Source organism: Chrysemys picta, chromosome 3 (assembly GCF_011386835.1).
Source record: "Chrysemys picta bellii isolate R12L10 chromosome 3, ASM1138683v2, whole genome shotgun sequence".
Classification (NCBI taxonomy): domain Eukaryota; kingdom Metazoa; phylum Chordata; order Testudines; family Emydidae; genus Chrysemys; species Chrysemys picta.
In genome coordinates, this window is record NC_088793.1 from 134,084,623 (window position 1) to 134,098,455 (window position 13,833).

The 13,833-nt window shown below is 39.5% G+C and overlaps 1 protein-coding gene across 6 annotated transcripts in view; it reads right to left on the reverse strand.

Moving 5' to 3' along the window:
• The window catches only part of LYST (lysosomal trafficking regulator), a 151,462-nt gene that overhangs the window by 37,281 nt on the left and 100,348 nt on the right, over window positions 1-13,833 (reverse strand). For all 6 annotated transcript variants that reach the window (XM_042848373.2, XM_005291190.5, XM_042848372.2 and 3 more), the window contains 6 exons: window positions 13,652-13,830; window positions 12,137-12,343; window positions 10,243-10,419; window positions 7,324-7,400; window positions 2,792-2,980; window positions 64-209 (listed from right to left, as the gene is read on the reverse strand). In XM_042848373.2, coding sequence (XP_042704307.2) covers window positions 64-209; window positions 2,792-2,980; window positions 7,324-7,400; window positions 10,243-10,419; window positions 12,137-12,343; window positions 13,652-13,830 — 975 coding nt within the window. The remainder of the gene's footprint in view (window positions 1-63; window positions 210-2,791; window positions 2,981-7,323; window positions 7,401-10,242; window positions 10,420-12,136; window positions 12,344-13,651; window positions 13,831-13,833) is intronic.

Below are 13,833 nucleotides of genomic sequence, written 5' to 3' on the forward strand. Positions count from 1 at the left end.
TTAAAATATTAACACTCTAGCTTTTGTGAAAATTTAGTTATAATCTTAAAAAAGTGTTATTACCTTCGTGTTTCTGCCTATCTTGGAGCAGGTACTTATTTGGTATAGTTAAATAGCACCTCTGCAAACGGCGCCTCTCTCGGTTTGGGCCTTCTGTTGGATCTAGTTGCCAAGATGTTGGGTAGCAGACAGGATCATACCAGAGTGTTCTGAAAATGAAAGTATTTTAGCATTTTAGAACAACATGACAACATTATATCTATATAGATCTCATTTATTCTAATTAATTTTTTTAAAAATTGGTAAATACGTAACCATTACAAACAGGCATGAATTTCACAGTGAAACACTGTCCAACTCATGTTGCTATAAAATAGAGGACTGGATCACGCTGTCCCTTAGTCTCATGGGCTGTTCCATGGATTTTAATAGAACTATTCATGAGTAAGTACTGCTGGATTGGTCAGCAAACTGCTTGAAAGTTATCTAGGGAATAAGTAACAGTACTGTTGCATAATGTGGTGCTTAGTAAATTAAATTGCTACACTCCGATCTAATACAGCTTGTCCAAAAATAGAAGTACCATCATGGTGGACACTCTTAAGTTTGAAACTGCACTTTGTTTGAATCCTTTCCTTTTTAAAAGATCTTGTACGCTTTTGTTTCTGCAATAACAAGATACAGCATTTTTGTTGCCAGTCAAGATTTCTTGAATTGGCTTAATGCATTTGCAAAAACACTGGCTGGAAGATACAGTTTATGCAAAACACTCAAACCAGATCTTTGTATTAGCCCTTCACTTTTACTACTGTACCTTTCCAATGTAGTATAATTTTATGTTGTTCCTTGTCCTTTGCCCATTACGTACACTGATTATATTTGATAGAGGGCCAATCTATAGATATTTCAAGATCTAAAAAATGTCCATTCGATTGTCCACTTATATACAGGGAAATATATTTAGTAGGGCCGTCGATTAATCGCAGTTAACTCACGCGATTATCTCAAAAAAATTAATCATGATTAATTTTTTAATCGTGATTAATCGCAGTTTTAATTGCGCTGTTAAATTTCAATTGGAATTCTATTGTTTATCAAATATTTTGGATTTTTTTCTACATTTTCAAATATATTGACCAACAACACAGAATACAAAAAAGTGTACAGTACTCACTTTATATTATTTTTATTACAAATATTTGCACTGTAAAAATGGCAAACAAAATAAATAGTATTTTTCAATTCACCTCAGACAAGTACCGTAGTGCAATCTCTTTATCATGAAAGCGCAACTTACAAATGTAGATTTTTTTTGTTACGTAACTGCAGTCAAAAACAAAACAAAGTAAAACTTTAGAACCTGCAAGTCCACTCAGTCCTACTTCTTGTTCAGCCTATCGCTAAGAGAAACAAGTTTGTTTATATTTCTAGGAGATAATGCTGCCCGCTTCTTATTTACAAGGTCACCTGAAAGTGAGAACAGGTGTTTGCATGGCACTTTTGTAGCCAGCATTGCGAGGTATTTACGTGCCAGATATGCTAAACATTCATATGCCACCATTCCAGAGGACATACTTCCATGCCGACGCTCATTAAAAGAATAATGCGTTAATTAAATTTGTGACTGAACACCTTGGTAGAGAATTGTAGGTCTCCTGCTTCATGGTTTTACTCGCATTCTGCCATATATTTCATGTTATAGCAGTCTCAGATGATGACCCAGCACGTGTCGTTCATTTTAAGAACACTTTCACGGCAGATGTAACAAATCCCAAAGAAGGTCCCAATGTGTGATTTCTAAAGATAGCTACAGCACTCAACCCAAGATTTAAGAATCTGAAGTGGCTTCCAAAATCTCATTGGAACGGGGTCTGGAGCATGCTTTCAGAAGTCCTAAAACAGCAACACTCCGATGCGGAAACTACAGAACCTGAACCTCCAAAAAAGAAAATCAACCTTCTGCTGGTGGCATCTGACTCAGATGATGAAAATGAACATGCATCAGTCTGCACTGCTTTGGATTGTTATCGAGCAGAACCCAGCATCAGCATGGACACATATCCTCTGGAATGGTGGCTGAAGCATGAAGGGACACACGAATCTTCAGTGCATCTGGCACGCAAATATCTTGCAATGCTGGCTACAACAGTGCCATGTGAACGCCTATTTTTACTTTCAAGTGACAACGTAAATAAGAAGCAGGCAGCATTATCTCCTGCAAATATAAACAAACTTGTTTCTCTGAGTGATTGGCTGAACAAGAAGTAGGACTGAGTGGTCTTGTAGGCTCTAAAGTTTTACGTTTTATTTTTGAGTGCAGTTATTTTTTGTACATAATTCTACATTTGTAAGTTCAACTTCCATGATAAAGAGATTGCACTACAATACTTGTATTAAGTGAACTGAAAAATACTATTTCTTTTATTCTTACAGTGCAAATATTTATAATAAAAATAAATATAAATTGAGCACTGTACACTTTGTATCCTGTGTTGTAATTGAAATCAATATATTTGAAAATGTGGAAAACATCCAAAAAATTTATATAAATAGTATTCTATTATTAACAGTGCGATTAATCACAATTTTTTTTAGTCGCTTGACAGTCCTAATATTTAGCATCTCACAAGAGCTTAGAAGCTGCAGCATTAGCAAGTACAAGTCACATTAATCTAATTTTGTTTTAAAAAAAGCATATACATTTCAATTGCTTATAACATTAAAAATCACAAGTGTACAGAATGGCCACATTTAAGTCCAGTAATACAGATCTAAAATGGCCACCACTTACCTATCGTGTGTAAGTTGCTGAACAAGTTCCTGCCAATGCCTGCTGGCACTTAAATCTGTTTTATACATTCCTCTAATGTGCTGAATCACCTTCTTTCTTTCCATTCCCTGTGACAAAGAGACTGCCTGGGTGATGTCTGCAGCTATTTTGGAAATATCTTTTGACTTTGCATCCAGACGCTGAGAGAGACTGGGAAAAAAGTAATATGAACAAGATTATACATTAGGCATTTTATACTTAGTACTGAGTGAAGACCGTGTACTGAATACCTTAGAACGGGCTCTCAAACTTCATTGCACCACGACCCCCTCTGACAACAAAAATTATTACATGACCCCAGCAGCGGGGAGAGGAGGAGGCGGCAGAGGAGGGGGAAACCAAGCCTGAGTGCACCCAAGCCCTCCCGTATCCAGTGTGGGGGCCAAAGCCAAAGGCTTCACGTTTGGCCCCAGCAAGTCTAATGTCAGCCCTGGCAACCCCATTAAAACAGGTCCTGACCCACAGTTTGAGAACCGCTGCCTTAGAATCATAGGACTGCAAGGGACCTCAAGAGGTCATCTAGTCTAGTCCTCCTGCACTCATGGCAGGACTAAGTATCATCTAGGCCATCCCTGACAGGTATTTGTCTAATAAGCTCTCAAAAATCTTCAGTGATGGAGATTCCACATGTGTATTTTCAAAGGGAAAGAAAAAGTGAAAGAGATAGCAACTAAACTATATTATGAAGAATAGTGGAAAGATCTGAATAATCCATCACAAAATATTTAAGATTAAATTGTATCAAGAAACAAGAGTTTGCAAAGCTCAAAAATGCAAATGCGAAGGCAAATATATGGAGGTTACTTACTGTTGCTGGAGGTTCTTCAAGAGGTGTGATCCCTATCTATATTCCACACATTGGGTACGCATGTGCACCATGCGCTTGAGTCTAAAGATTTTAACAAGCAGTGTCCATTGGCCCACACACGCGCAGCAGATCTCATGCTCCCAAGTGAGAGTATAAGAAGTGCAAGTAGACACCCTCTCAGCTCCTCTTCTTATTGCAAATCTAATCAGATCCACAGCAGAGGGGATGGAGGTTGAGTAGTGGAATACACGTAGGGAATACACATCTCGAAGAGCCTCCAGTTACAGTAAGTAACCTCCACTTCAAGTGCTGGTTCCTATGAATATTCCACAAATGGGAGTTTGACAAAGAAGTTATCAGAGTGGCGGTGAGTGCAAGGAAGTCGGCCAACAAAGATGCTTGCAGCACTGCAGATCCACTGCTGCATCTGCAGCAGAGGCTTGGACTAGTGCATAAATGTCTAGCAAACGTGTATGGAGCTCAAGGTAGCTGCTTCTGCATATGTCCTTCATTGGGACCTCCTGTGGTGGCCTGAGCTCTCATGGAGTGGGTCCTTATACTGCCCGGAGGTGGAATACAAGTTAATCTGTAGCATTCAATCACGCAGCCAGAAACCCGCTGAGAAATCTGAAAAGATATAGCCTGACCATGGAATCGGCGTGTTATCACGATGAAGAGTCTTGGAGACTTTCTGATGAACTCTGTTCTTTGCAGGTAAGAGGCCAGTGCATGCCTTATGTCAAGGAACTGAAGTCTCTTCTCTTCAGGAGAAGCACAGAGTTTCGAAAAAAGAATAGATAGTGAATATACTGCTTACGGTGGAATCTGGAGACTACCTTGGGTAAAAATTTAGGGTGAAGGCAAGGAAATACCTTGTGAAATACCATAAGGGGGGGCATGTCCACCATGAGGGCTGCCAGTGTGCTAACCCTCCTGCCCGAAGCGATAGCCACTAGAAACACGGTGGATAGCGACACGTTCCATGTCCCACTTAAGGGTACAAACTGAGGTCTAGTAAGCTTTGACAGCACAAGGTTGAGCTCCCACAATAATGTCGGTTTAGTGACTGGAGAAAAGGCCTTGATGAGGCTTTCATGAACCATGTCAGAGGGTAAAGAGAACACCCATTTACTTGGCGGAGAAAGGCACTAATGGCTGCCAGATGAACTTGTAATGAGCTTTTTGCCAGATTGCCAGATCAGATGTCTAGGTAAATCCAGATAATATAGAATGATCGAGATGCCATTTTCATCACCAACTTGTCCTCCTCTAGAAAAGAGAGGAACTGGGCTCTGTCCTCAGAGGAAAGTTGTTCTGAAAGGCCACAAGCCTAGAGTACTTACTAAAGTCAGACTTAGTTAGCAGGACCTGGTAATTGGCAATGCAAAATGGCAGGCCCCCAGATGAGAAGACCTTTTAGCCCAGGAAATCCAATCTGATGGGGTGGTCCTTAGGTACGGAGACCTATTATGTTCCATCGCAGTCTGTACAACCAGGGATTTGGGAGCAGAGTAGGAGAACAGGAATTTAGCTCTCTTTACAGAACTAAATAGCACTTCTCAGCCCTTTTAGGTGTGGGGGCGCAAGTCTCTGTGGTGTACCAGACCAGACCAATCTCACTGGTTCCAAAATGGCCTCGTTAACTGGGAGAGACACCATACTTGGGCCCTGAAGCTGCATAACATCCAACAGTTGGTGTTGTGGGTCTTGGACCTCCTCCAGAGATAACTGGAGATCGCTAGCCACTCTTCATAGTACATCCTGGTATTGTCTATGATCGTCTAGTGGGGATGTGGCAGGAGAGACCACCTCATCCAGGGAAGAACAGGAGATTCCGTTCAGTACCTGAGGTTCTGGTTCAACATCTTCCTCCTCCTCATACACCAACAGAACTAATCACTGGTGCAAGGGAGAGGAGTGGAAAGACTACTGGATGGTTCCCGGGTATCTGGTATAGGGATCCCATGTTTCCTGATAGGGTTAGGAAGCAGGACCAACGGTTTGAGGGGTATCCCATGGCATGGGAAACCATCAGTCTCCAGGGAGGACATGTTCATAAGGATAGTGTCCGTAAATCCTGGAATGCCTGCCCGGGCTTGGTTCTCTTTGTGGAGACGAAGGAGGGACCAGTTCATTGGATTCATCCAAATCTGAAAATTCTCCTGTTATAACAGTGGAGCTATCAGTACTGGTGCAATTCCATCGGATGGTTGGAAGTACGACAGTTCCTGGGACACTGAAGTAATATAGTCTACTGGTGTAGTAATGTCCCTCAGGAGGGCTGAGCCAGAGAACAGTGGAGGCTGAGGGTAAGGGAGAAAGATATCCTCTGGTGCCATATAGGTCGCTGTGTGCCCTGGTTGGCATCCAGAGTACCAGTGCATTCCTTGGGTAGATGAGTCAGTACCGCAGAGTCTGGAGATGCACTTGTGGAAGAGACCAGCGGATGACTGTCCTAGTGCTCTGGTACTGAATATCACCGACAGAACTAATATATCCTCCTTTCTATGCACTTTACCCTCCATCCTGTGTTTTTTGTGTGGAGCCAGTTCCTTAGGGTGTGTGCATAAGGGCTCATCTGACCTCGATGGGCTCCGGGAAGGAGCTTGTCTCTTATGGACAGTCCTTGCTGGGGATCGGTCCTTGAGCCCATGAGAATGCCCCTTATTCTCATGGGAAGCCCTAGAGGAAAAATCTTTGGACTTAAACACTTAGAGCTCCACTCCTAAGCATGTGCTTGGAGGGGCACTGCTCATTTGGTGAGGCCTATATATGGAGTGGGCGGTCTTTCTGGTCCAGATTGGAAGGGCCTTCATAGTCTTGTCCATTAAGTGTTTTGTAAGGTTAAGCTCACAAGCTTGGGGAATCCTCTGTGGAAACAAGCAAAAAATGCTGTATCTCACCAAAATGTGAGAGACACCCACACAGTTGGCAGTGTTGGTGTTTGTTGCTGACTGAGAAGGATCTGGGGCAAGAGATGCAGTTTTTCAAGCCCAGGAGCCTAGGCATAGTCACAGACCATGTGAAGGGAGTCCCCGGTTTGGAGAACTGAATAAGCTAAAGAATAACTATTTACAATCTTAGTTACTGGTTTTCTGAAAGGCTGAAGCAAAAGAGGACACTGAATTCCAACTCAGACCATACAGCAGTAAGAAGGAACTGAGAGGGTGTTGACTCTCAGTGCTTCTTATAGCCTTGCTTGGGAGCACAAGGAGATGTGCAGGCCAATGGACGCTACTTCTTAAAATCTCTGGACTCAGGTGCATGCGTACCCCACATGTGGAATTTACACAGGAACCAGCATTTGAAGAAGAAAGTGGTTTTGTGTTCTAACCAGCTGGTTGCAATGACATGTGCCACACATTTAATTGCATGGTTCACATGCAATGGGAGAAACATCCTGATGGATACAGTAGCTAGCCTTTCATTGGAAAGATTATTTTTTTTATTAAAGATCTATGCCAAATAAAAGATTAAATGATCTGACATTTAAATAATGTCATTGGTTATTAGTGAAGGCAATCAGAGAATGTCACTTACCTACAATCAAGCTGTCTTAATTACAGCATAATAAATGTTGAAACAGGCATGGATATTGATTTTAAAAGATTTTTTATATAAAGTACCCGTGGCATTTTGCAACAGGCTATGCTAAAGAATACTCTTCCATAGATCTTTTACTTACTTTTGCTGATTATTAGTCATAGTCTTCTCCCAAACAGCTTTGTTCACACATTCTTCTGCCTCAAACTTCTTTCGATCCTGAAATTAAAAAAAAAAAAAAAAATTAATTCCAGTTTAACTAAGCAAGTTAAAATTTATGCTTTGTTTTTCACCTGCAAGTTCCACATCCGGAACTATTTTTAAAGTTACAACTGAGACACAAATCAATGCTCCCAAAGACATCAACAGAATCCAAGTCTGCTCACTCGGTGAAATCATCTCTTCTCACTTAAAGGATCTTATAGCATCAGACCTTCAATCCAGTAACACGATCATTTAAACAAGGAAAGGAGTTTATAGTCAAAAACATAAATGATTTACAACAATTTGTATCAATTGGTTCCATTCTTCTAAGTAGCAAAAGTTGTTTTTAATTCACATATGGCCTGTTCCCAACTCAGAACATCATATTGTCTAAGTAACATATTAGGACATATAGTGTACATTCATAGCAACTATTCAAAAGCTTGTGTGTTAGAGACAGGAGGGACCTAATGTACTCCAGTCATTAAGTAAACATACTCAAGAGGAACCTGACCCATCCTGAAGTCAATAGCAAAATTAGAAATGACTCCAGTGAGAATAGGATTTGTCTCTATATTGTTAAAAAAAATTAACATCTCCAAATGTTCTAATTTGCCACAACACAGCTGGGGCTAGATTCACAGAGAAACTTAAGTGTGGCAACACCAAAAGTCCCCACGCCTTACTTTTAAATGCCTAGAAAAATCAATGAAATTCACAAAGCCTGAGTTTGGTGCCTAGACTCCCTATACAATGAATTGAGGGAAATGGTGTCTCAGAATGGGAATCACAGAAGAGCCAGCATGCTAGGCAGCTCCCTAAGCTAGCCAATGGGAGATGCTGAGGGGAGGGGTGTGCGCTAAGCCTCACCTGACAGGGAGTTTGGCATTTAAGTCCTGGCTAGAAAGGTGGTCCCTCTCTCTGCTTAGGATTCTCAGATGCAAATCCTCTCTTGGGGTTAGGCACCTATACCATTTTTGCAAGAAGCTGAGGGGAATGTGTGTGTGTTTGGGGGGTGGGTGGGGGGGGAGAGATGGGGAAGGACCTCCCTCATAACTTTTAGCCCAGTGCTTAGAGTACTTATCTGGGATATGGGAGAACCCTGGTTCAATTCCTCCCTTCTGCTTCAGGGGGAGAAGGTATTTGAACAGGGACTGCCACTTCTCAGGTCATTGCCCTAACCACTGAACTATGGGATATTCTAATGTGGGGCTCCCTCCGTCTCACCTGTTGAAGCTGTTCCACTGTGGATAAATATTTATTAAAAATCTTTGAGCTGGAAGCGAGGAAGCATGAGACTAACTCTGTAGCTGGTGGTTAGAGTACACACCAGGAAGATGGGATACCCAGGATCCAGTCCCCCTGCTCCAGTGATTTTTTAAAAATTATTTTGGGAAAGTGGCAGTTAGGCACTTAAGTCCCTTTGGGAATCGAGCCACTTGTCCTTAATGATATTTCTGAGAAGAAAGCTATTACAATAGCACTAACAATCATTTGTTGAAACTGAAAAGGACAGCTAATTTTATTTAAACATGTTTATATTAAAGAGAAATGTAGTTATGAATAGTCTTTTCTAAAAAGGAAAAGGAACATGCTGATGTGTTCACAGCATTTTCACTTTAGTTATCACAGTTCGTTGATTTTTCACAAAAATGTAAAATATCCTCTGGTATAATCAATCACTTGGATGGTTGGAAACCCAGTTCAGTGTCTCTAGGTTCCATATTTAACCATTTTGTTACTTGATTTTTCCATGATCTCTCTTATTTGACTAGAAAAGATGGTTATTGATTATTTTTGAACTAAAATAAATTAAATAGAAACTGATTACTGAAACTTTTTTAGAAAGTGTTATAGGTTGCTTATAATCATAACTACCTACTGACCTGTTAGATTCTTAAACACCTATTTATATTTATTGATTGATAAATAATCTGAATATAAAAGCAGAGTTGGGAATTTGACCAATAAAATAATTGGTCAAATTGAACTGTCAAACATAGGTCAAATGTTATCAATGTCAAAAATGGTCAAATATTTCAAAGCACTCATTTAGTAGAACAGTAATATAAAAAGTGTGTTTATGGTCTAAGATTTAGACTTAGATATTTATGCCTAATTACAAAAAAACCCAGTTACTTAACTGAGTTACTTTAACTCAAAATTGCAAAGCACAATGAAGTTCTGAAAAATGAAAGAATAATGATTGCTAAAAAACTATGTTACGTTAACATTCATCTAAATGTGACCATTATTCAAGACTGAACAGTTACAAAAAGAACAAAGGAAACTCATCTTCTCTCTCTGTGGGGGAGGAGGTTTAAACATTGAACCTTCCTATCTCCCCCGCACTTCCTTTGAGTTAGTTTCTGTATATTTGTCTAGTGAGTTTAGATTGTAAGCTCTTTGAGGCAGGGATCATGTCTTTTAACTTGTTTAATATGCTTTGTAAATCAACATTTATACTGATGGCCTGGTATACACATATATGTACTAGAAAGTTCCAGTCAATCAAGATGCTCAGATTTCAATTATCTTAGCTTTTCCCCAACAGGTTGCATTAGCATGTAGTAAAGTGAGTGATCAAGGTATCTAAATAAGCTTGCTAACAGATGGCACCATGATGCAATCAAAAAGGTACGCTGCCACCTGCATCAAGGCCTTCGTTCTGCACTGTTTGACCATGGTCAAATAGGAGGTCAACCAACCAGCTTGCCAAGCCTAATAGAAACTGTGATCATCTTTGTGAAGTAGTTACTGTACACTGCATATTCAAGGAGTATAGCATTAATTGCAAATAATGAGGTCAAATAATGAATTCTGGTTCACTAGGAAATGCTTATTAATATTCACATACCTCTTTCATGGCATTAAGGAGGTCTGGTTTTGGTGGAGCACTGGGAGAAATGTATTTATAGCCACAAAATTTTAATGCATTCATAAATACTCCTGATGATACTTGTTCTTCTTTGGTCAATTCATCCTTGTGATCATGCATTAGCTCATAGAGATAGAGGGCTAATTTAGGTCCATGCTAGAAGATGAATAAAAAAAGTATAGTTATTCTCATTTTGCCAGTAGAACACAAAGAACTTGCTATATAAATGTATATATTTTTATCTGTTATCTTTTCAGGTACACTAGGACAAGTTTTCTCTACTAATGCTCGTGATCCTTGAGCTATTTTGGATTTTTCCTCTCCTTATCTACAAAATCCCAAATTAGATGAAGGAAAAGCTTCTCTTTGAAAGAACAGACACATTCATATAAAATCCAGGGCAGAAAAACCTGCACCTCAGCCCTCGAACTTTGACCAAAGTAATTATTGAGAGAAAGCTCGGAAGTTAAAAGTAGTAGTTGAAAGCAGGAAATAAATTCAACATGGTGCCCCAACAAAAAAAACATTGCTACTGAATTTGCTCTCTTCCCACTGCTTCTTTAGACCTTCCAGGGATTTTATAGCCCAGTGAGAAACCCACATATGATCTGAAATACATGTGATTTAGGGGCATTAACTACTTACTTTCTGTTTTCTTCTCTGCTGTATGCTAGTAAGAAGAAATCTGAGGCTCAGAGCCTAGAACAAAGACTTTTACTATAAAGCACCCTATAAGTCTCCATGAGGCCTCAAATAGGGCTTCGCTCACATAAATTTCAAGCTTGTAACTCAGATATACAGTTGTTGCTTCACAGAACGTATAAACAGTGCCAGTACAGCTGAAGGAATGTGTCACTTTTGAGGAATACTGAAATGCAGTGCTCTCTAATATTACAAAAATATATAGATATATATAGATATCTATATCTGTTCCTCCATTTTTGAGTTACAAGGAGCATAAAACAGATTACCCAATCCCACTTAAAAATTTCAGAAATTCTCAGACAAGAATTTAAGTTTACAATACAATTGACAGTTGATTAAAAAAATTAAAATATATTTTAATGAGTAAAGATGGAATGCTAAAATCCAGGACATTTGCAACTAAAGTTCCAGACCAGCCTAACTGCATCACTACCTGCATCTACCTTCATAGGCTGGAGACCTCCTTACTGAGTCCAATCCACTTTCTTAGTATGGGTTACTAGCCACCAATCTCCCACGCACACAATCTACCTGTAGCACCCTTGTCTGCTGCATTACACATTCAAACATCCCTCTGCAGAAAACAAAATATAAAATGTTCCTCTCTCACTATCTATAAGGCAAACATGCCTGAAATTATTCCATTGTGCCTCCTGCAGCACGAAGGACACATCAAGTGCACATGCCCACCTTGTATCTGAAACCGGAAAGGCATATGCTAAGTAAATTCATCACATAGTTACAAGTGCATCACCTACACACTAATGCATCTAAACAGTATTTATTTTAATCTTATGAATTCCCCCAGCACTTTCAGATATCTGCCATTAAATAAACACAACAAAGATCAACCTTGCAGGAAAAAGGTTTCCTTGACTTCCCCCCACCAAATGTGAAATTTTCCACACTGATTATGCCAAAGGCTCAGGAAGGACAATGTTCATGTTGGGCCAGTAACAGCTTGTACATGTAAAAATGATTGAACTATGTCCTGCTATATTGAATTCCAGCGGGGCTAGAAGTGAGACTTGACAATCTCTAAAACAAACTAATTTTTTATGTGCATCCACTGGAAAAACACTCCTGCAAATATTTTTAAAATTTAAACCAGGACGTTTATGTGCAAGGACTTCAAAGTTTTTATGCTTAAAAATATAGCAGTGCTTACTTGCAGAGGTAGGCTGAGACAATCTCGCATAATCTCCTGGTGGTTTGTTTCACATACTATCTCCAAAGCTTTTTTTCTTTCTTGCAATGGTTGTGCTGGAGACAAAATATGCACTAGGAGTCTTCCAAGCTGCATACGGAATGTATCCTTACAGGACCAGAGGATTCTCCTCCACTGTTGCCTAGGAGTGCTGATTCTGCTTGTAGCCTAAAGCAAGAAGAGGTTTGTTTTCCCATCCCAGTAAACCGGGTTTCTCTGATCAGAACTTTGCATAGAGTATACAACATAAGCTTGCAAAGAAAACTGGAACAGGAAAGGATAGAGTAAATCTGGTAGAAAAATCTTATTGAGGAAGCACATTTACAAATAATTATTTACTGGGACAGAGGTTTAAAGATGACCTTACAAAGGGAAAAAAGGGTTAATATATAAAGATGATGAAGGTGTTTTTTATTTTTCTGTTTTTTCAGATATTAGAAATTCAGTTCTGGTTTAGGCTGGAAGACTAGGATGTTGAACTAACAAAACAATGTTGTCACAACAGCCAAGAGTGAAAGTTGACCAACTCTGAGGGACAGGATTTTTAATCAAATTGTTTAAAAAAAACCCTCATTTTTGTTAACTTTAATCACTAATTATAATCAATCACTAGTTGCAATTTTTCATGAAGGAAGCCTTTGCTAAAGATTAACACTTTAGTTGACAGTTTGATATCTAGAGCTCACAATAAACATTCCTGGGACCTCCAAACGATACTCAAGCAAAAAGGTCTGAGAAGACCAGATGCGGCGTTCCTGATAGTTCCAAGGTTAAAAGAGTTAATCCCTTTCACGTGTTCCTTAAGTCATAAAGGAACAGAAAATGACAAGTCAAATTTTTATTAAATCCATTGCAAGCTCACCTTGGGAACATAGGAGTACAGTGAACCAACAGCAGCATTCAGAGAAACAGTTTTTGGCCATGTCCTTTTTTTTTTTTTGGGGGGGGGGGGGGAATAGCTATAATTTCTTTTTAGATATAAAACTAAATGCTTCAAGTTTTCCACGTGGACAAAAGCTACTCTCACCCCAAAAACAATGAATATTATGTCCATATCTTGGAACTCCCCTTACTGCACATCTTCTATGGCCTTGCTGAAATCTGAAGGATGGGAGTTCAGCTATGACAGGCCTCAGAAGTACTGACAGACACCTCCCCCCCCCACCCGCCCAAAAAAACAACTGATTCTAAAACGTTTTTTCCCCCCCTTCAAAATTTTTTTTGTTTTGTCTTGTTTTTTTAAATGAGCACCAATTTACGTAAAGGTCAAAACTTATCCAATATCAGGATACTCTCTTTTATGCAGTGGCCAAGTGACAAATTGCATTTGTGTTATAATACCTGAGATACATCTTGAGATGCAACAAAAACTGAAAATTTATGAATAGGAACAGTCCTACAGAGACACAGCATTTGCCCCAGTGGGGGCTCCTTAAGCAATACGATGTAATACAGATATACTGTCTAGTTACTTACAATAGATACTTTGATTCCTTCAACCATCATTTTGAACATTTCTTTCAGAAAAGAATTTGTATTATTAGGCAGTTCTTGTTGGTCCTCCTCTTCAGAGACTTCCAGCTGGGATGTTGAAAGTCTGCATTGAATTGTGGTCTCTGGTGTACCCAATACATCAAAACAATCTTCAGTAGGTTCTT